General features: G+C 69.2%; 1 protein-coding gene across 2 annotated transcripts in view; it reads right to left on the bottom strand.

The window, feature by feature from the left end:
• The window catches only part of SLC12A7 (solute carrier family 12 member 7), a 40,119-nt gene that overhangs the window by 5,614 nt on the left and 12,348 nt on the right, over positions 1-22,157 (bottom strand). For both annotated transcript variants that reach the window (XM_052659351.1, XM_052659352.1), the window contains exons 2-20: positions 19,630-19,724; positions 19,174-19,296; positions 16,340-16,486; positions 15,204-15,258; positions 13,909-14,039; positions 13,369-13,610; positions 12,643-12,854; positions 10,349-10,516; positions 8,733-8,831; positions 8,039-8,096; positions 7,570-7,744; positions 7,007-7,125; positions 6,818-6,916; positions 6,452-6,571; positions 5,755-5,859; positions 5,277-5,445; positions 1,618-1,813; positions 1,223-1,392; positions 264-395 (exon numbers count right to left, since the gene is read on the bottom strand). In XM_052659351.1, coding sequence (XP_052515311.1) covers positions 264-395; positions 1,223-1,392; positions 1,618-1,813; positions 5,277-5,445; positions 5,755-5,859; positions 6,452-6,571; positions 6,818-6,916; positions 7,007-7,125; positions 7,570-7,744; positions 8,039-8,096; positions 8,733-8,831; positions 10,349-10,516; positions 12,643-12,854; positions 13,369-13,610; positions 13,909-14,039; positions 15,204-15,258; positions 16,340-16,486; positions 19,174-19,296; positions 19,630-19,724 — 2,615 coding nt within the window. The remainder of the gene's footprint in view (positions 1-263; positions 396-1,222; positions 1,393-1,617; positions 1,814-5,276; positions 5,446-5,754; positions 5,860-6,451; positions 6,572-6,817; positions 6,917-7,006; positions 7,126-7,569; positions 7,745-8,038; positions 8,097-8,732; positions 8,832-10,348; positions 10,517-12,642; positions 12,855-13,368; positions 13,611-13,908; positions 14,040-15,203; positions 15,259-16,339; positions 16,487-19,173; positions 19,297-19,629; positions 19,725-22,157) is intronic.

Here is a 22,157-nt window from a genome sequence, read left to right as displayed (position 1 = left end):
ACTAGCGGCTGGTCCCGTGGTCACGTTCAGTGCAGCTGAGTCTTCCTGCGGTGAACTCACAGCCCAGCCACCCACAGGGAAAGCCTCAGGCAAAGCTACACTGAGGGACTCGCTGCAAGACGCCCAGCCCTCCTCGAAGCCAAGCTCACAGAGACAGACAGAGCCCGAGACGCAGCCGTCCGGGAGCTCAGGACGGGCTCCGGGGATGGCTCAACCTGGGCTGTGGGGATCGGAGGCCCCGCCCAGCGCCCGCCGGCCCTCACCATCTCCACCACCTCCACCTCGGCGCTGATCCGCAGGTGGTACAGGAAGGTCTGCAGGTCCTTCTTCATCTGGATGCTGTTGTCGTCCACCTGGGCCACCGTGAAGATGCGCATCTGGCACTTCCTCCACACCTGGGGGCGGGGCCGTCACTCCTGCCTGTTGCCGGGCACCGCCGGGCGACCCCGCCCCCCGCGACCCCGCCCCCCACAAGCCCACCCCGGGCGACTCCGCCCCAAGCGACCCCACCCCCCACGAGCCCAGCCTCAGGCGATCCCGCCCCCAGGGACCCCACCCTCTGGCAACCCCACCTCCAAAGAGCCCAGCCTCGGGCAACCCCACCCCCTAAGAGCCCTACCCCATGTAAACCCTGCTCCTCCTGACCCTGCGTGCCTCCCTGTGTGGCCGCCCCCGCCGCGCCCCGCCCCCCGCCGCGCCCCGCCCCGCCCCCGCCGCGCCCCCGCCGCGCCCCGCCCCGCCCCCGCCCCCGCCGCGCCCCGCCCCCCGCCGCGCCCCGCCCCGCCCCCGCCGCGCCCCGCCCCGCCCCCGCCCCCGCCGCGTCCCGCCCCCCGCCGCGCCCCGCCCCGCCCCCGCCGCGCCCCCGCCGCGCCCCGCCCCGCCCCCGCCGCGCCCCCGCCGCGCCCCGCCCCGCCCCCGCCCCCGCCGCGCCCCGCCCCGCCCCCGCCGCACCCCGCCCCGCCCCCGCCGCACCCCGCCCCGCCCCGCCCCCGCCGCGCCCCGCCCCGCCCCCCGCCGCGCCGCGCCCCGCCCCGCCGCGCCCCGCCCCGCCCCCGCCGCGCCCCGCCCCGCCCCCGCCCCCGCCGCGCCCCGCCCCCCGCCGCGCCGCGCCCCGCCCCCGCCCCCGCCCCGCCGCGCCCCGCCCCCGCCGCACCCCGCCCCGCCGCCGCCGCGCCGCGCCCCGCCCCCGCCCCCGCCCCGCCGCGCCCCGCCCCGCCCCCACCTTGTGCTGCCGCAGGAGGAAGGGCAGCAGCATGAGCAGGCCCCCGTCGTGGACGATCCACCAGACGTCGATGTGCCCGCCGCTCAAGCGCTGCTGGTTGTGCGGGAACAGGTCCACGTTCTTAGCCACCAGCAGGGCCTGCTGTGCGGCCGTGGCATCACGCACGGTGTCTGCAGGGAGGGGCGGTCACGGGTCACGCCTGGGGCCGCTGGGAGCAGCCGGGGGGGGGGGGGGGGTGGGGGGGTGGGCTGGGGTCCCCGTGCAGCCCCTCGGGGGCAGGGGCCTCAGGCCCACCACCCTGCGGCTCAGGCGGCCAGCCTGGACCCGCCCCCACCCCCCGACCTCCCCAGGAACCGTGAGCCCCTCTCCGAGCGGGGCGGGGGCCGTGGACCCACCAACGAAGTTCCTCCAGGAGGAGGGGTTGTCCTCCCGCTTCCAGGCCCCGGGCCAGCCCACAAGCACCGTGTTGTGCTTCATGGCCCCCAGGCCGGCCGACTGGATGAGGTGCGACGTGCCGTCCCGCAGGCTGGACGACACCACCAGCTGGCAGAAACCCTTGGTCTTCTCAGCGCTCATCAGGGCCCGGATGTTCTGCAACACGGGCGGGCGGGTGGCAGTCGGCAGGGGGCTCGGGGTACCCTGCCACCCCCACCCCGGGCGCCGGGCAGCTTCCACATAGACGTCACAGCCTCAGAGGCGGAGGCTGGAGGCTGAGCAGCTGGAGCCCAGGCCAGAGCTCAGCACGCTCGGGGCTGGCTGTGTACACGTGAGCAGCACATGTGCGTGCACGTACCCATGGGAGCACGGGGGTGAAGGTCATCACTAGGACCGTGCGGTCACATCCCACCCACCCCGGCACGACACCCTGCCCCAGGGGGCCTGCTTCCTGGGGGCCAGGCCAGGATGCGTGGGGCCCAACCGCTCCTCCTGGAAGCCTGTGGAGCCAGCGGTTCAGGAGGGAGAGGCCAGCCTCCTGGACCACACACCAGTGCCCAACAGGCAGCTCGATGCCCAGGGAGGCCACACACGCAGGGACCAAGGGAGGCTTTCTTGACGGCCCAGACAGCCCAACCTGCGCTTGCCGGCCATCTCCTGGCCCTGCTGACTGGCCCTCGGGGGCCTGGCGTGGGCCCCGCCTGAGCAGGAGCACGGCCCCGCGAGGGAGGCCTGGACACTGGGCCTCTGGCCTCAGAGCCGAGACAGCCAACCTCACTTGTCCTGAGCCCCTGCTGTGAGCACTTGTGACGGACACCCAGGAAACTCCCACCAACATGTCTCCCCTTGGCAGCACACCCCCCCTCAACCGCCGACATAAGCGACCACCTGCAAGGGTCCCAGCAGCTGGGACGTGGCCCAGGGCCGCCTCGGTGCAGCTGCACCGCTGCTTAGGACCCCTGGACACGCGCTCCCAAAGACCAGTCCAGGGGCTTGGCCTCCCCGCTCAAGCGGCTCAAAGGCCACACGTTCCAGCTCTGAGCCCGATGGTTTTCCAAATCACGGGTGGGAGTGCGGACCTGTGCTGGGGCTTCGAGGAGCCCCCGTGGGGTTCTGAGCAGCAGCGCTCGGGGGCCTCAGACCGCAGCCCCATGCTGAACCCGAGTGTCCACGGTGAGCCCTCCTGCCCCAGGAGACCAGCCTCACCCACGCTCCCCCTACACCCGGCTGGCCCTCTGCTCACCAGATCATCTGACGTGGGCCCCTCCGTCCCCCCAGAACCAGCAGGGGCCCCCACCCAACAAGGCCGCCACTTCCACGAATGGGCCGACAAACACTGCCCAGGCTTCTGCCTGCAAAGCCGCGTGGGTGCACCCAGCAGACGCGTCCAGCACGGCAAACCTGGGCACCCGACCACGGGCTGCCCGTGGGCCTCACCCCGAGGCCCCCGCGAGTGCCTCCACCAGCCCCTCCCCTGGGGAACCCACACAGGTCTGAGCTCCACCCCTGCCGGACACCTGGGGTGACCCCCAGCAGAGCCTCCCCTTCCCCTCAGCAGCGCCAGAATCCAACCACCGGCTTGGGATGGGACGGGGCCCTCGAGATAGAGATGACGGAGCGCCCGAGTGGGGCGTCCCGCCTCCCCATAAAACATCACGGAGACCCAAACCGCACCCGAGACCCGCCTCCCCGTAAACCATCACGGAGACCAGAACCGAACCCGAGGCCCGCCTCCCCGTAAACCATCACGGAGACCAGAACCGAACCTGAGGCCCGCCTCCCTGTAAACCATCACAGAGACCAGGACCCCGCAACACTGCCCGGCCTCGTGCGTCAGGAACCACCCCCACACCAAGGATGGCGGATTCCACAGAACAGGACTCAGAGCTCATCCGGGAAAGGAACCCTCTGCGGCCTTTGTTGAAATGCCACAAGCGCCTGACCAACTGGGAGAGCAGTGGTTAAGAGCAAAATGAGTACGTGGAACAGTATTTCCACAGAGTCATTTGTTTAAAAACAGCAGCCGGGGAAGGGCCAGAGGGACACGCAGGTGACACCCCTCAGGGCTGGAAGGGGGGCCGTGACTCTAGCTGTGCTGGTGCCGTTTCAGGCGGCGCTGAGCTCTGACCCCTCGCCCTTCAGTGCTGGGCCAGACGCCCAGCTCCCCACCCAGAGACGCTGGGGGGCCGAAGGGGCCACGGTCACAGAGAGAGAAGATGCTCTGTGCACAGGAGTGCAGCCGGAGGCCACCCCGGCACTATGAGCACAGAGCTGGCCCCCACCTGGGCGCGGGCATCGGGGCTGGGGCGTCTTCACACCAGATGCAGGGGCTCCAGGAGACAGAGCCGACACATGGAGCCGCTCCGCTGGCGAGGGTGCCACACGGCGTCTGCACCAGGATCGCCGCCACGACCCGGGGTCAAGCCCATGGCCACAGACGACTGGGGTCCACACCCAGGATCACAGCCACAAACCCACTGTCTACACCCAGAGCCACAGACGACCCCGGGGTCCACACCCACGGCCCACGACCTCAACCCCAGTGTCTGCACCCACGGCCCAGGCTCGCGGCTGTGATTTCTGTGTCCACACCCACAGCCCAGGCTCGCGCCCGTGATTTCTGTGTCACGCCCAGAGTCACGGCCATGCCCGCGGCGTCTACACGCACAGCTCACACCAACAGCTGCCACGTCAAACCTCTGGGTCACGATGACCCCAGAGAGGACGGCTGGAGCCCTGCAGACGAGGAAGAGGCCGCGACCCGTCCCCGACAGGCGGCGTCAGAGGCACCGGCCCCCAGGTGGGTCCCCGGGGCTGCCTGTCCCACCGCTGAGGAAGGGGGCAGATGCCTCAGGATACACGGGCTGAGACCCTCCGAGAGGCCAGGGCCGCTCCAGGCACTCTGGGGGACCTCCGGGCGCAGCCTGGTTTATAAACAGATGGACGCCAGGCAGCCCACACGCGGGGACAGCAGGCGAGGGCGCCCACGGCGGCCCACACCCCGCACGCAGCCGGGCAGGGGTGAGCAGGGAGGCCGGACGGGGCTTGGGGACTGCTGTCACAGACCCCTCCTGTCTCAGAGACAGAGGCGTAGCTGGGGAGGAAAAACGGCTGGTGGCGGACCGCCTGGAAACGCCGCTGACGGGCAGAGGTGACGGGACAGGCCACGCGGGGACAGCCACGCGGCGCAGTCACTGTCTGTGAGCCTGAACTGTCCCCAAGACGGGGTTTGAGGGTTAGGGAGACCAGGCCATCAGGGCTGCCCCAGACCCAGGGCCGAGGCCACGGCCGCTTCAGCGGAGCGTCCCCGTCGGAGGACGGAGTGCTGGCTGGCCCCCGTGGCCCCCTCTGGACGGGCCCTGAAGCGGAGCAGAGGGAACTTGAGCCAGTCCCGCCCACTGGGAGTCCTGCCTCAGGGCAGCGCTCAGCCAAGCCCACTGCCTGCCCAAGGCCTCAGGGTGTGCACTCCAAGTCTCAGTTCCCCACCCTGCTTGTTCAAACTCAGAAACCACACCCGCTTGGAAACAAGAACAGAACCAGCACAACCCAAGGGACGGTGGCGGGCGTGCGGTGGAAACACTAACAGGGCCGCCCGCTTCCTGGACGCTGGGCCGCCCACCTCCTCGGCCTGCTGGGCCTCCGCGTGCTTGTCCAGGAAGGTGCCCTCCAGCACGGAGCCCACGATGGTCAGGCCCTTGCCGGCCTTGAGCTGTGAGGTGAAGGAGAGCAGGCGGGGGTGCTTCACGCACTGCTCGTCGTCCAGGTTCAGCAGGACCAGCACCTGGGGCCTGGGGGGCGGGGCGGGCGTTACCGCGGCATCGCAGTGCCAGCCTGGGAGAGCCCAGGTTCCAGGGGGCAGCCTCTCCCAGGAGTGCGGAGGTGGGCAGGCCCCCCCCATCCATGGCGGGGCCCCAACTAGCTCGGCTCACCCCTGCACCCGACGCCCCGACCAGAGATTAGACCCGAGCTGGGCGGCCGGCTGGGTGGTCCCGGCTCCCAGTCCCACTGCCCTAAAGGGGGGCACCGCTTCCCTCCGTGAGGCCTGACCTCAGGACAGAGCGGGGGGCCAGCTGAGCGGCGGGCGCGGGCCGGCTCACCTCCAGTTCTTGGTGTGCAGCGGGCCGTGCTCCACGTGGAGCAGGGCGTAGCGGGCGGCGTTCAGCGACAGCCCGCGGATGCCGTCTCCCCACTCCTTCTCCGCCCTGCAGGGGAGGCGCACGGGGATGAGGCCCGGCCCCCAGCCCACCCGGGTGGACCCGCAGGCAGCCAGCCGGGGGCCGTGGGGGCCTCTCGGTGCCTCTGTGACAAACAGGGGGGCTTCCCGGGCTGGGCAGGAACGGGGCAGCAGGACGAGGGGCGACCTGTGCAGAATGGGGGTGGGGGGTGCAGGAGGGGCAAGGGCCCCAGACCCTCCCTCCACGCTTGGAAGAGCTGGATGGGGCCTTCAGGCTGCGCCCCTGGAGGCCTCTCATCGCCTCAAGCCCAAGAAGCCCCCAGGTCCCACCTCCCCAAGGCCTCTGCTCCCGAACGGGGCCAGGGTATCCAGGGAAAATGCCCCCGTGATGGACCCAGGGCTCTGAGATGCAAGTGACCCGCCCATCGCTTAGAGTTCTACCGGGACCCTTTAGAAACGCTGTAACCCGCCACACGCCAGTGCCGTCATTAGATGGATCTCACGGCTTAGAGACACGCTGCTGAAACAGCGTGGCTTCTACCCTGGAACACAGACAAGCCCAACGGCAAGGCGAGACAAGCACGCGGCAGGCTTGGGAGAGCGCGCGGCCGCCGGCTCACCCGCGGTACTCGATGTACTTGTAAATGCAGCCGGCGATGAGCATGGCACACAGCGCGTAGTACCAGGAGCAGATGAACATCAGGGCAAAGCACAGGCTCATGCCCAGGAAGGACAGCGTCCTGCGGGCGGCAGCAGGGCGGCACTCACCACCCGGCCCCTTGCCAGCGCCCGAGCAGCCACCCAGAGGCCTCCCCCACCCCAGCAGGAGGACCCGAGCCTTGGTGCTGGCCGAGGAGCGCCCACCCGGCCGTCCCGAGGGCTGAAGCAGCCCCGGGGCTGGGAGACGCCCGGTCCAGGAAGGGTGGCCGGGGCCCCGGGGCCTGCCCCCCACGCCCCCGGGAAGGCAGGAGCAGCCCCGTGCTCACCAGTGGTAGTACTTGAAGCGCGGGCGCCAGCTGGGCGTGCGCAGCAGGGTCTGCAGGGCGCAGGCCAGGTTCACGAACATGTAGCACATGAGAAAGAACCTGGGCGCGAGCGGCAGCGTGAGGCCCGGGCCCCGGGGTCCTCCCAGCCGCGTCCGCACCCGCGAGCCGGCGCCCCCGGCGGCCACTCACATGGACAGGATGGGGGCCACGCTGTCCAGGGAGGCGATGAGGATGCCGGTCTCGCAGATGAGGGCTGTGAGCAGCAGGGCCCATGTGGGCTCCCCGTTGGCCTTCCCGTGGCCGAACACCTGCCGGGAGCAGGGCGTAGGCGCCGGAAGAACGCTCATGTGCGGGCCAGAGGCAGAGACACCGCGTTCAGCTCAAAGGAGGCCTCGGGGCTGCAACGCCAGGACGGACCCCACACAGCCACAGCCAGGAGAGGCCAGAGCGCGGAGCCCGGGGCTCCCGTCGAGTGCCGGCTGGGGTCACAGCCTGGGAGGGCCCCATGGGGACCGTGGCTCCTGGGAGGAAGCTTCGCCCCCCGCCTCCTTCCCGCATGTGGTCCGGGATGGGAAACCCAGAGCCTGGGGCAGACACAGAGCAAGACGAGAACACAGGCTCGGGGTGGGGTGGCCAGGCTGGAGGCGGGGACCTACGTCCCCCCGCCTTTGCGCTCAGGGGCAGACCCCGGGCCCTCAGAGGCAGGCTTCCTGGTGGCGGGGGGGATCTCACACATGATGGGGGGCGCTCACCTGCAGGAAGGGGACGATGGAGTCCCGGGCGATGGCCTGCAGCAGGCGCGGGGCCCCGGTCAGGCTCTGCAGGCCGGCCCCACAGGTGGAGAAGAAGGAGCCGATGACGATGACCCAGGGCGACGGCCAGGCCAGCATGCCAATGACGAGGTTCCCCTGCAGGGCCTCCCCGAACCTGAGGGGGCAAGAGTTTCCAGAGTGCGGCTGAGGACAGAGACCGCCTCCCAGCCCCCGAGAGGGAGTGACAGCCCCCTGGAGCCCCTGCACCCAGCTCTCCTGGAGGCCAGGGTCGCAGTGCAGGCTCTAGGCTCCAGTACAGGAGGGATGCACAGGCCTGACCCCAGCACGCTGACCGCTGGGACACCCTGACACGCGAGGCTGGACACCCTGCCCTCCCCAGTCTCAACACTAGTCATCAAAGAAACCAGCGCTGGCCCAGGAGCTCCTGCAAGCCATGAGCGAAACGTACTTATCTCGCAAGATCACGCCTTCGATGCAGGCGCCGAAAAGCACGATGCAGGACAGGTCTGCAGCTGGGGTCAAGGACGCGGCAGGCAGCACACGCTGGCCACAGGCGGGCCCGCACCAGCCCCCGCCTGCCCACCCCACTCGGGTCGTGGCCTCCCTGGACGGGACACCTCGGGTCAGTCGGGACGGGCCTGGCCCTCGTCGTGACCACTGCTGGGACTAAGCGGGAACCCTCACCAGCTGGGGAGGCGTGAACTCGGGGGAAACGGCCCCACCGGCACAGCGACACCAGGGACCCCCGCTCGACAAAAGCGTGGCTCCGAGCACACACGTAGCTGCACGTGATCACGCACCACAGAGCTGTGTGCTCACGTGCGGTCCCCAGGCAAAGCCACACTCTTCAACCAACCCAGGCTGGAGTCCAGGAGTCAGGGCAAGGCCAGCCCGGCCCCTCCGAGGGCGGGGGTGTGGTCAGGGCAGCCCAACGCTGCCTAGAGGCAGGGGTGGGGGGCACCTGGAGGAGGCCCCAAGGGCGCGGCCACAAGCGGAGGACGGTACAGCCGCCCGCCCTCTCACGCTTGGCCCCCACACCCGGCTCGGCCCCCACACCGGGCCCCCACGCCCGGCCCTTACGCCCGGCTCGGCCCCCACACTGGGTCCCCACGCCCGGCCCCCACAATGACCCCCAAGGATACAAATGAAAGACGTGGTCACGATGGCCAGGATGGTCCCCGTGGGGATGGACTTCTGTGCATCCCTGAGGTCCCCGGACCGGTTTGAGCCCGCCATGATGCCTGTGGAAACAGAGGGTGGTAATGGTTCCCAGGCACACCTGGGAGATGCCGCCTGCCCAGCCCCGTCGGGCAGAGTCCAAGCACGGTGGGGGGCAGGGGGGCTTCCTCACAAAGTATGGGAGAGACCCCAGGCTGCACGGGGCGGCTGTCGGCACGCTGGGCCTCACAGACCGGGCTGGACCTCATCATACGCCGCGAGACTGCAGGGCACGTGGGTGGGCACCCTAAGGTCCCCGACAGTGTCCGCAGGATCAGCCGCCCGGCCGTGAACCAAGTCACGGCACAGAGCAGAGCATGGCTCAGCCCAGGCTCAGCCCCGGGCACCAATGCCAGAGCCAGCCTCTGTGAGCATCCAGCTCAGACCTCGTCCCCTGAACGCTGTTAATCCCCGCAGCCGGGAGTGAGAAAGTCCCTGGAGGCTGCTGCCAAATGCTGACTCACCCCCAGGCCAGGCCTGGGTCAGTGCATGGCCCAGCCTCAGCCCCCCACCCCCTGCAGGGAGCAGCCTCCACCTCCACCCGCATCACTCTGTCCAGCACATAAACTCTAAGCAAGTCCACCTGAGCTCAGAGCACGTCCTCACAGAGGCACGTCTGTCAGCGCCTGTGATCCCAGGGGTGGCCTGAGCAGAGCCCGTGGGTGCGGTGCCCCGGGGCATGGAAACACCCGCACCCACAGAGGAGGCTCCTATGCCCTCATCACCGACAGGTGGGGAGAAGGACCCCCGAGGGGCTGGACCCCACCCCAACTACCGCCTAAGTGAGGTGTGACCCACTTCCACGGGGAGGCTAGACACATGCCCGTCCACCCCCGGCTCTGAGCCGCGGGCAGGAGGGGAGCGGCCCCCAGCAGGCCAGCCTCCCCAGTGTGTGTGGACAGGCTCTGGGGAGCCGGGAGCAGGAGGGATGGACACACCACCACAGGCTGCTCAGGTGGCTGGGGGGCCAGGGGACCACGGGCAGGCTGAGAGCTTCCCAGGAGCAGGTGTGTGTGCATGTACTCACACGCGTGAACCTACGGACAAGTGTGCGTACGCGTGGGGGTGGGGTGGCCTGCACCCCAGTCCCTGCAGGAAGACTCAGCGGACTCTCTCGTTGAGCACGAGGACGGCGGCCTCCGACAGCCGTCACGTCCACTGCCAACACCAAGGTCACAGGGCTTCTCTGCATAGCCTGGCCTCTCAGGAGGGCGTGGACGAACCTGCCTGACGCCACAAAGCTTCCCAGGACCCCACTCTGGACAGATGGGGAGCGGAGACCCTTCGGCTCATTTCTTGAGCCAACAGGAACCAGCGGGGGGGGGCCCTGACCCGCGGGAGCAGACGGGGCTGGGGGGCAGGAGGGAACCTGACCCACGGGGGCAGGGATGGGGACGGGGGCAGGGGGGGCCCTGACCCGCGGGGGCAGAGACGGGGGCGTGTGTGGGAGCCAGGGGGCCCTAACCGGCGGGAGGAGAAACAGCGGCGGGGGGGGGGCGGGGGGGCGGCGTGTGCTGGACCCCTGGAACTCGGGCCTCACCGGTCACGGATGGGAAGTAGATGCCGACCAGCATGGTGAAATAGGTCATGATGTCGGTTAGCACGTAGGGCAGCCCGCGGGCTCGGGCCTCCTCCGGCACAGCCACCGAGGGCACCCCCTTCTTCTCCACGAACGCCCCCTTGTCTGCATACGCGCTCCACAGGTTGTCTGCGGGGGCAAGGGCGGCTCACAAGACCCCAGTACTGGCCCAGGGCTCAGCTCCCCAATGCTGACCCTGCCTGGACAGGGACGTGGACTCAGAGCAACTGAGCCCAGAGAAAATTACGTCTCCTGACAGCCGAAGCAAAGGCTTCAGTGCTGGAGTCTGAAGAAGACACCCATCACGGACAGCAGCTGTGCACCAACACGCTGCCCGACCGCCACCCTCCACCTCTTCATTAACCCCCGACTGCTGCTCCGCAAGCCAAAAGCCGGGGGCGTGACGCCGGGGCCTGACCTGCCCCCTCCATGGCATCTAAGCTTGGGGAGCACTAGCCTGGGGGGCCCAGAGGGTCAGCAATGGGGGACGCAGTCACACGGCCACCAGCAGGACAGAAGGACAGGGCCCCAAGGAGCGGACGTGGATGCCCACCAGCAGAAACCTGCTGGACATTCACCCAGAGGATGGACACTCACCGAGGGGGGACGTTCACCTAGAAGGGGCCACTCACCAGCGGGGGACACTCAGCAGGGGGGACACTCAGCAGGGGGGACACTCACCCAGAAGGGGCCACTCACCTGGGGGGACACTCACCAGGGGGGACGTTCACCTAGAAGGGGCCACTCACCAGCGGGGGACACTCAGCAGGGGAGACACTCAGCAGGGGGGACACTCACCCAGAAGGGGACACTCAGCAGAGGGGACACTCACCCATGTGGGGACACTCAACAGGGGGGGACACTCAGCAGGGGAGACACTCACCCAGAAGGGGATACTCACCTGGGGGGACACTCAGCAGGGGGGACACTCACCCAGAAGGGGATACTCACCTGGGAGGACACTCAGCAGGGGGGACATTCACCCAGAAGGGGACACTCAGCAGGGGGGACACTCAGCAGGGGGACACTTACCGGGGGCGACACCCAGAAGGGGACACTCAGCGGGGGGGGACACTCACCCAGAAGGGGATACTCACCTGGGGGGACACTCAGCAGGGGGGATACTCACCCAGAGGGGGACACTCAGCAGGGGGGACACTCACCCAAAAGGGGACACTCAGCAGGGGGGGGCACTCAGCAGGGGGGACCTTCACCCAGAAGGGGACACTCAGCAGGGGGGGACACTCAGCAGGGGAGACACTCAGAGGGGGACACTCACCCAAAAGGGGACACTCACCAGGGTAGGACACTCAGCAGGGGAGACACTCACCCAGAAGGGGACACGCAGCAGGGGTGGGACACTCGGGGGGGACACTCAGCAGGGAAGAGACACTCACCAGGAAGGGACACTCAGCAGGGGGGATACTCACCCAGAGGGGGACACTCAGCAGGGGGGACACTCACCCATGGGGGGACACTCAGCAGGGGAGACACTCAGGGGGGGAGACACTCACCCATGGGGGGACACTCACCAGGGTAGGACACTCAGCAGGGGAGACACTCACCCATGGGGGGACACTCAGCAGGGGAGACACTCAGGGGGGACACTCACCCAGAAGGGGACACTCAGCAGGGGAGACACTCGGGGGGGACACTCACCCAGAAGGGGACACTCAGCAGGGGAGACACTCGGGGGGGACACTCACCTGAGAAGAGACACTCACCAGGGAGGGACACTCAGCAGGGGGGACACTCACCCAGAAGGGGACACTCAGCAGGGGGGACACTCACCCAGAAGGGGACACTCAGCAGGGGGGGACACTCACCAGGGGAGACACTCAGAGGGGGACACTCACCCAAAAGGGGACACTCACCAGGGTAGGACACTTAGCAGGGGAGACACTCACCCAGAAGGGGACACGCAGCAGGGGTGGGACACTCAGGAGAGACACTCAGGGGGGGACACTCAGCAGGGAAGAGACACTCACCAGGGAGGGACACTCAGCAGGGGGGATACTCACCCAGAGGGGGATACTCAGCAGGGGGGACACTCAGCAGGGGGGACACTCACCCATGGGGGGACACTCAGCAGGGGAGACACTCACCCATGGGGGGACACTCAGCAGGGGAGACACTCAGGGGGGAACACTCACCCAGAGGGGGACATTCAGCAGGGGGGACACTCAGCAGGGGGGACACTCACCAGGGGGGGACACTCACCCGGGTGGGGACACTCAGCAGGGGGGGACACTCACCCAGGAGGACACCGCTGGCCACACCCGGGATGCCCTGGATCTCGGTGATGTTGTTGTGGAGAAAGTACTGGTCACAGGAAGTGCTGTCCGCGGAGCCGTTGCAGAAAACGCTCCACAGCGCGGTGGTCGCCGAGATGTTGTTGGCGGTGTGGACTTTGGCACAGATGTCGAAGCCACGTCGGGACAGTGTGCGGTTCCCCAGCAGACAGACCCTGGTGGGGGCGGGCAGTGAAACGCCTCTGCTCACTGTCCCCCTCTGTAACCGAGCGCAGCTCAGGGGTCTCTGGGGAGGAGCTGCTGATACTCCCCACTCAGCTACAGAGATGTCCGCGAGCGGCGTGCCCCGGTCTGTCCCACCACTCTCTGCCCTGGGGCGTCTGACATGGTGTGAACAGCTCGCCCACAGGTGCACAGCGGCACACAGGAGCTGGGGGTGCGGGACTCAGGGCCAGCGCCTCCCCCACCAGGCGCCCCCCGGACCAGCCCCACGTGGGCGGCATTGGGGCTCGCTCGGTGACTGCCACCGTCAATCCCAAAGGGGACAAGGAAGGGGCTCCGGTGAGGACAGGCCTCGGCCGGGAGCAGCGCGGTGCTGCCAGACGGGCCCCAGGCCTGCCAGCCCGTCTTCAACCCAGCCAGAGCGCCGACGGCTGTGGACACAGCCCAGCCCCCTGCCCGGCCGACACGCTCAGCGGGTACGCCCCCAAGATCTGGGGGAGGACTCACGGGATGTCGGGCGGGTCGAAGGCAGTCTTGATGACGCCGGCATAGATGGCAAGGATGGAGAGCACCACACAGGCCAGGAACACCAGAGCCAGCTTGTTGACGTACTTGACGCCCACGAAGACCACCGTGGCCATGAGGGCCAGCGTGCAGGTCCCGTACACGCGCATGTTGTGCAGCAGGGCTGTGGCCTCGCCCCCTGCGCCCTCGGGGTGCACGATGGCCGCGCCGGGCGAGATGTAGGTCTGCAGGGCGCAGGGCACAGGACCAGGTCGGGAAGGCCGCCCGCCATGCCAAGGGGACCCCCAGGAGCAGGGAGGGGCACCCGCCCTGCCAACGGGACCCCCGGGAGCAGGGAGGGGCCGGGGCACTAGCGCCTCCCAGAGGGCCATCTCAGGGGCTCTGTGCTGGGTGTCCCCCCGACCCCATGAGCCCCCACACCCGCAGATGCCACTGGGACAGACCCTTGAGTCACCCGACAGGGACATCGGATGCCCATCGATGTGCTGGACAAAGGAACCCGGGCTGAAACAAAGCACTTACCAAGAAAATCTCAATGGTCCCCAGAATGTACATGGCCCCTGCAAACGTGGTGCCCAAGTAGAAGCAGAGGCCCACGGCCCCGCCGAACTCCGGCCCCAGAGACCTGGATATCATGTAGTACGAGCCGCCCGCTGCAAGACATGCCAGACGGAACCCGGCAGGTTACACACGCGCCAGCGGGCTCATTCCAGGACGGGGCGCGAGGTGGCGGGCAGGGGACCCGCGTGGCATCCACGGGTACCTCCTCCCAGAGGTTGGCCGACTTTGGCCGCCGTGACTGAGGAGGTGCAGCCAGGGCCCAGGGCCCAGGGCAGAGAGCACGGCGGCCGGCACCTGCGTTCTCTTAACTTCACCCGAGGACACTTAGGAAGCTGAGTCACCTGCTCCACGTCTCACCTCTGGGTGTGGTGGCACCCAGCTTGCCAGCCCACCCCTGTTCCTCCTGCTGGAGGGCTGAGATCCCACTCGGACACCGACCAGGGGCCGTGCGTGGCAAGGGGCACCTGGAGGACACCTGAGGGCACACACCCTCCTGAAGAGTGGCGGGTCCCTCAGAAGGCTGACCACAAGGCCCTCCTGGGACCCCCTGGCCACCTCCCCCAGCCCCACGGTGCTTTGGCAATGACTTGCCTCGGGAAGAGAACCACAATCTGCAGGAAACCAGAATCCAGAACCAAAGAGACACCACAGCTTGTGGGGCGCCAGCGTGAACAGGACAGGAAACGCCACGGAGGTGTCTCGGAGGAGAAACCCAGTCTCACAGGGACCCTGGGTGTTCGGGCTCCAAGGGACAAGCCGCAAGTACACACCCCACCTGGCCTCACAGAAGCCCCGACGCGCCTGGGGCTGGGGACACGGTGGGCAGGGGGGTTCCCTGTTCAACCTGCCTGTTCAAGCCCTGTCTCCGCCCACGGGGCCCCTGGAGGCTGAGCCCCCCTGCCGTCTGCCCCTCGGGACGCAGGCTCCCTCCCGCCACGGGACGGCTCTCTGCTGTCCCGAGGCCACCCGGTGGTGGGGGTGCTTCAGTCACTCGGTCGTGTCCGATGCTTTGCGACCCCGTGGGCCGCGACTCCTCTGTCCATGGGATTCTCCAGGCAGGAACTCTGGAGGGGGCTGCCATTCCCTTCTCCAGGGACCTTCCCGACCCAGGGATCCAACCCGGGTCTCCCGCACTGCAGGCGGATTCTTCACCACTGAGCCGCCTCAGAAGCCCGAGGCCACCCAGGGTGCAAAGGTCACAGGAAGTGGCCACGCAGCCCCTCCCCGCCTGGCCCGGCTGCCCACAGCTCCCCTACCTGGGACCACGCCATTGGTCGCGATCGCACTCATGGAGATGGCGGTCAGCATCGTCTGCGGATAAACAAGGAGCCCCTCAGAAGACAGACGGTTTCCAAGACACCTCAGCACGAAGATGGCGCCAGGCCCGGGCAGGGACACCTACAGGCCAGCTCCCAGCTTCTGACCACAGAGGGGCCAGGCGGCCGCGTGGCTGGGGCACTCAGGACCTCGGCTACTTGACCCCCAACGCTGAGCTCCTGGGATCACCCAAGGGTTCCCCAGCTCAAGGCCCTCCTGCCCTGAAGGGCTGGCTTCTAGTGGGTGCCCACTCCCCGTGGGAAGCAAGGGGCCCCACTGAGATGCCCGTTTCCTGGGAGGATGCAGGGGAACCCCGTGGAGGCACACCTTCTGTGACGTGCCCAGGACCCCGTCTGCGCACCCCCACCCACGGGACCACGGGACCCTGTCCAGGGTGGGCCGCCTCCCCCCACCATCTGCACAGGGGGCCACACCTGCGGGCTGCAGGACAATCACTTCACAACCTGGAAACCGGATGGAGCAGCCCCGGGAGGCTCGAGGCCTCGGCAACCCGCCGGCCGGGTCCTGCTGCGAGCGATTCCAGCTCACGAGGCCCTGCTCTGTCTCCCGCTTTCAGCGGTTTTGGGGGAGATTCTTCCAAAAACGCTCCCAGGGGCACTAGGTGCAGAACAGCGTGGCGCGACCGCACCGTGACCCCTCATCTGCTCACTGGGTCCTCTCGGGCTGGTGGCGCTCGCGGTCAGGGTGGCTGAATGGCCCTCCTCGCCACAGGAATGGAGGCAGGGGCAGGGCAGGGGCCAGGGGCCACCTGAGAGGGCCTGGTGCACCCGGGTCTCAACGCGTCACCAGTAGGCGTCCCCTCCTGCCAATAGGAGCCCCGGGAATCACCCAGAGGCTCCCAGCGGGCAGGGGAGCTGCTGCAAGCGCAGGGCGGCCAGCTGGGAGTGGTGACCGTCCAGGGGCGCTCACTCACCCTGCTTCTGTGGAGACCTCAGCAGCCCCCAGCCCCACCCACCCGTCAGCAGCCAAGGGCCAACCTGCCCACGGGCCGGCCCCCCACGCACAGCCGAAAGTGGGGGCACCCTCACAGGGCCCCAACGCCCCCCCCACTCACGCAGGTGCAGCACATGGATACGATCAGGAAGGACTCCAGCACGCCAGCCGCCCCCACGATCCACGTGAGGCGCAGGAAGAGGATCACGCCCAAGATGTTCTGCAGGCAGGGCAGGTAGACGCCGATGAATGTGCCCATGCCGGGGCTCTGCAAGGGGCGGGCGCCGTCAGGGCGGGCGGGGGCTGCGTGCACGCCGGGGGACGGGGAGACACGCAGAGGCCGCCAGGGCCAGGCCGGCCCCCTCCGCCCAGGAGCCGCGTGCACGCCGGGGGACGGGGAGACACGGAGAGGCTGCCAGGGCCGGGCCGGCCCCCTCCACCCAGGAGCCACGTGCACGCCCCGGGCCCCGGGAAGACACGGAGAGGCCGCCAGGGCCGGGCCGGCCCCCTCCGCCCAGGAGCCGCGTGCACGCCAGGGGATGGGGAGACACGCAGAGGCCGCCAGGGCTGGGCCGGCTCCCCTCCGCCCAGGAGCCACGTGCACGCCCCGGGCCCCGGGAAGACACGGAGAGGCCACCAGGACTGGGCCGGCCCCCTCCGCCCAGGAGCCGCGTGCACGCCAGGGGACGGGGAGACACGCAGAGGCCGCCAGGGCCGGGCCGGCCTCCTCCGCCCAGGAGCCGCGTGCACGCCGGGGGACAGGGAGACACGCAGAGGCCGCCAGGGCCGGGCCGGCTCCCCTCCGCCCAGGAGCCACGTGCATGCCCCGGGCCCCGGGACCACAAGCCCCAGGGATGCGGAGGATGCCTAGAGCTAGGACAGAACCCGGAGCAGGATCCCCCACCTGGGGCAGGGGCAGGCTCCACCCTCCTCTCCTAGTAGCGCCACGAGAAGGTGGGGAGATAGAGTGACCTGCCCAGCACGCCTGCACCCCATTTCTCAGGAGACCCCAACTTGGAGGAAGAGAGGCCGGAGGAACGACCGGGCACTAGCTGCCAGGCCCCTAACCACAACAGGCACCCGCTGGGTCCTAACCACAAGATGGATGTCCAGCGAGGGGAGACCCGTAAGGGTGCAGGGGGCACGTGCCGCCTGCAGGCCATCGCTTCCCAAGGGTCCCACCCGCACGGGGCCCAGACGCAGTCTGGTAGAGGGGTTGCCCCACTGCGGGGTAACTGTGGGAGGGCGCGTGATGAAAACGGCCGGGACCCTGCACAGACCATGGCCCAGGAAGCCCTCCAGGGGAGAACAGGGCCGGGGGCCAGCCCGTCCTGCCGGCGGCCGGCGAGACCCCAGCGTCAGGGCCGGGGGCCAGCCCGTCCTGCCGGCGGCCGGCGAGACCCCAGCGTCAGGGCCGGGGGCCAGCCCGTCCTGCCGGCGGCCGGCGAGACCCCAGCGTCAGGGCCGGGGGCCAGCCCGTCCTGCCGGCGGCCGGTGTGACCCCAGCGTCAGGTGGCCCGCTCGGGATCTGGGGTCACCTGGCCAAGAAGAGAATGTTTAACTGGGGGAGCAGCTTAAATTCTGGTGAGCAAGAGGAAAAAACACTGGAGGACCAGCTTGCAAAAACACTTCCCATGAAAGTGGCCAGGCTGCCTGAAACGCGGCATCCCGTGGAGGCTGGGGAGACACAGTCCAGCCCCCAGACACCCCCTCCAAGGAAGCCAGGGGGGCTTCTGAGGAAGACTGGGCGGGCGACACAGGAATGCCTGCAGAGCAGATGCCCCGGGAGCTGACTCTGGGGCGCGCCGATGCCGGGCAGGCTCAGCCTGAGGCCAGGACAGCCCCACAGCCTAGACCCCGAGTGCTGGCGACTGACAGTCAAAGCAGTTACGGGGGGAATCTGGGGGGACTGGGGGCTCAGGGCCTGGCGGCAAACGGGAGGGTGATGCAAGGCCAGCCCCCAGCCCAGCCAGGGCCAGCAGCTGAGACGAGCCCCATCCTGAAAGACCACTCAGGGCCCCCAACACTGCAGAAGAGACCACTTTGAAGGGTCAACCCGAGTGGTCCCCAGGCCCAGGACATGAGAGGCGCCTGGACCCTGGAGAAGGCACCTTCGGGGGATGGACACCCCACCTCGGTGCCCCTCAGTTGGAGGGACCCACGCTCAGTCCTCGGCAGGGCGGTGGGGGCATCCGGCAAACCCAGCCACACAGAGGGTTATACAGAGAGTCCCGGGTGGCCTGTGGCACCTGCTCCCAGCCCCCGGGGGAAGGAGGCCGGGGCCGTCTGCCCGGGACACGAGTTCACAATCTCCCCTGTGCACACAGGGCCTCCGCGGGGACCCGCAGGCAGCTCAGCTCATCTTGGGAGAGTCCCAGAGACAACGCTCAGAAATAAGGCCCCTGGGAAGGCAGAGGCAGGATAGGGTCCATGACAACCCAGGGAGTCGGGGGGCCCAGGGTGGGGGGGGCACCGTAGCCTGGGGGCCGGGGCAGGGGGCAGTCGCAAGCCAGGAGGCCTGGGACCCGGGGTGGGGGGCACCTTGTCCTGGGGGCCCGAGGGCTAGGGGGTGGCTGCAGGGTGGGGGGCACCTTGGGCTGGGGGGCACCTTGGCCTGGGAGCCTGGGGGCCCGAGGGCTGGGGGGCGGCTGCAGGGTGGGGGGCACCGTGGCGTGGGGGGCCGGGGCAGGGGGCAGTCACAAGCCAGGGGGCCTGGGACCCGGGGTGGGGGGCACCTCGGGCTGCGGGCTGGTGCCCGGGTGGGGGGCACCGTGGCCTGGGGGCCTGGGACCCGGGGTGGGGGGCACTGTGGCCTGGGGGCCTGGGACCCGGGGTGGGGGGCACCGTGGCCTGGGGGCCTGGGACCCGGGGTGGGGGGCACCGTGGCCTGGGGGCCTGGGACCCGGGGTGGGGGGCACCGTGGCCTGGGGGCCTGGGACCCGGGGCGGGGCTCACCTTGGCCTGGCGCCGCCGGCTGTCCTCTGCTTCCTCGTGCTCCACCACACCCTGACTCAGGTTAGTGTAGTTGGCCAGCTTGTTGAGCAGCGAGGACACCATGGGGTTACTGTCCATCTCCTCCTGTTTTGGGGCCGAGCCGAGGAGTCAGTTACCCATCCCCACCCCGGAGATATCGCCCAACTGACCAAATCAACCACCCGGGGGGTGCCCCCGCTCCGTCTGCCCTGAGGCCCACATATCCAAAGTGGGCAGGGGGCTCAGGACACAGCCCAGGGGTCAGGGGTTCGAGGCCAGAGCTCCAGGGCTCCCAAATCGCCCGGGTCCAGGCCCTCCGAGGGGCTCCCTGTGGCCTCGGCGGGGACCCTCCGTTCACCGTGAGGCCGGGGTTAGGCCTCTCGTGTGGAGGACGGCTTCTCCCGCCACCTCCCGCTCAGAGGGGGAGGTGAGGTTCACCTCGAACAGCGCCATGTTCTTCCCTTCGTAGATGCTCTCTGCGTCCGCCTCCCCATGGCTGATGAACGGGCTGCTCTCCCTGGGGTGTCCGTCTCCTGAGGGGCGGGGCCCGGTGAGACGGGGCGGGGCGCGGTCGGGCGGGGCGCGGTCAGACGGGGCGGGGCCCGGTCAGACGGGGCGGGGCGCGGTCAGACGGGGCGGGGCCCGGTGAGACGGGGCGGGGCCCGGTCAGACGGGGTGGGGCGCGGTCAGACGGGGCGGGGCCCGGTGAGACGGGGCGGGGCGCGGTCAGACGGGGCGGGGCCCGGCGAGGCGGGGCGGGGCTCAGCGAGACGGGGCGGGAGTCCCGGGGAGGGGTGACGGGGGCGGTGACAAGGGAACCGGCCCCTCTCGACCTGGCTCTCACGCCCTCGGTGATCTGCCCAGTCGAGGGCGCCAGGCAGAGACGAGGCTGAGGGCAGAGCTGGGTCCAAGATCTTGGGGTCCGGCTCCAGCATCACAAGTTCCCCCAGGACAAACATCTCCTGACCAGCGGCTCCCGCCAGCCTGGCCTTGAGTGTCAGCGGGGACCGGCCTTTGTAAGGAGGCTCTGCCCTGACAGCGCCTCCGTCCCCCGGGCCTGGGGACCCCGCCCGCTGGGAGCCCCGCCCCGTGAGGGGCCTGGAGCCCACACGCAGCACCCACAGGCGGGTGGCCCACCGCAGCCCTGCCGTCTCCGCAGCTGTTCCTGTCGGGAAGGCCTGGGCCGCCAACCGCATTGCGAGTGTATGGAGACCACTGCCATCAGCCGTCCACAGAGCAATGATGGGTCAGCCCAGACCCTCAGACACGGGCCTAACGGTGTGCTCCAGCGCAACATGAGCAGAAAAACCAGGTGGGCACTGCTCTCAGCATCGCCCTGGCTCAGGACCAGCGCCGCTCTGGGAGCCACCCGGGACACAGGCGAGCTGGAGGAGTGGCCAGGGCCTCCTGCACGTCAGCGCCACCCATGGGCCCGCCGCGGCCGACCCAGCCCTGCTGAAAGGACTGAGCGGGGACTCGGGGAAGAGGCACCCAAAGCTGGCTTCTCTCAGGCCCTGGGCCAGCCCCAAGCCCAGCCGCGGCCGAGAGTCACCCACTCACCAGGCCCTGTCGGGGGTCGGGGTGGGGGGTGGGGGGGTGACTCACGGGTGACCCCCAAGTCCCCAGAAAAAGCCCAGCCCAGACGCACAGGGCAAGCGTGTTCCATCTGTCCACGTCCCTACGCCTCGCCACGAGACAAATAGGAGGTGCTGAGGCCCAGAGGTCGCCCCCTGCCGAGCCCCCCAAAATCCAGAGGCCCCACTCAGCTCCACGCCCCACCTCCCAGGCCTCCTAGCCCCTCCCCAGAAGCTGCCCAGGGCCCAGCCCGTGGAAGCACTCAGCGGGCAGAGCCCTGGCCCCTGCTGGATGGACCCGCACTGCCCGCTGCCAGCCCCGGGGACCACCGTGGGGGCACAGGTCCGTGGGTCCCAGAGATGGGGTCAGTGCTTGTGGCGGGGGGCATTGCCAACAGACGCTAGGAGCACGGGTGAGAGCTGGAGGCAGGGACAGGGCTGCCCACGGCCCCTCCAGCTGCCCACATGGCAGGGGTGGTGCCCAGACGAGCCGACCACCCAGCAAACCAAGGTCAGGTGAACGCGAGGGTCACGGGCTGATGACACCCAGGAGAGGACGCGCCTGCTGGGGCTCCTGAGCCCCAACGTGAGCTGAAAGCCAAGTGGGGACCACCCTCCTCAGGAGAGAGGCCACGGGGGAAAGAGGCTGGCTCCAGAAGGCTCAGGAAGGTTCCAGAAGGGGGCGAAAGAAGACGGAGGCGGGGCGTCAGGGTTCAGAGCACGGCCCGGAGCTTTTCACGAAAGATGTTGTTGGGCTGATGGCGAAACCCAGGACCTGCACTCATTCACTGCAGGTCCTGGTGCCTGTGACTGGGCCGCAGGGCTCTCGAGATCGCGCCTGTTCTGGGAGCCGCAGGCCGCACAGCGCCGGCGCCTGCGCTCAGCAGACGGGGCGGAGCGCGAGGAGGGGCACCAGGGAGCGCGGGGCGGGAGGGCCAGCGCCAGGGGCCGCGCAGTCCTGCGCTGAGCGTGTTCTCTGAAGCCGAGGTTCCGGCGTCAGGGTGAAACAAAGCCCACAGCACACACCTACGGACCCCGTTTCCTCCCCAGGGCGTCTTCCCGACTCAGGGGTCGGGCCTGCGTCTCTGGCGTTTCCTGCACTGGCACGCTCTCTGCCACTCGCGTCGCCCGGGAAGCCCTTTAAGAAACACGACGGCCTTCAGCTGCCCTCAACCGGGCGAGCACTCGCGCCTGAGCGCCCCCTCCCTGCTTGGCGGGCGTCTCGGGCAGCGCAGCCCCTCGCTGTCTCCTTCCCGCCGGTCACTCAGCGTCCTTTCCCGTCCCCAGGACCGTGCTTTTCTGGTAATCACGATCCTTTTTCTGGTAACGAGAGGCCGGCGTTTCCGACTGAGTCTCTGGCATAAACGGAAGCTGCAGAGAGCTGTCTGCGGA

Source organism: Budorcas taxicolor, chromosome 20 (genome assembly GCF_023091745.1).
Source record: "Budorcas taxicolor isolate Tak-1 chromosome 20, Takin1.1, whole genome shotgun sequence".
NCBI classification, from domain to species: Eukaryota; Metazoa; Chordata; class Mammalia; order Artiodactyla; family Bovidae; genus Budorcas; species Budorcas taxicolor.
The sequence above is the reverse complement of the archived record's forward strand: the minus strand, read 5'-3'. Positions and strand labels throughout refer to the sequence as shown.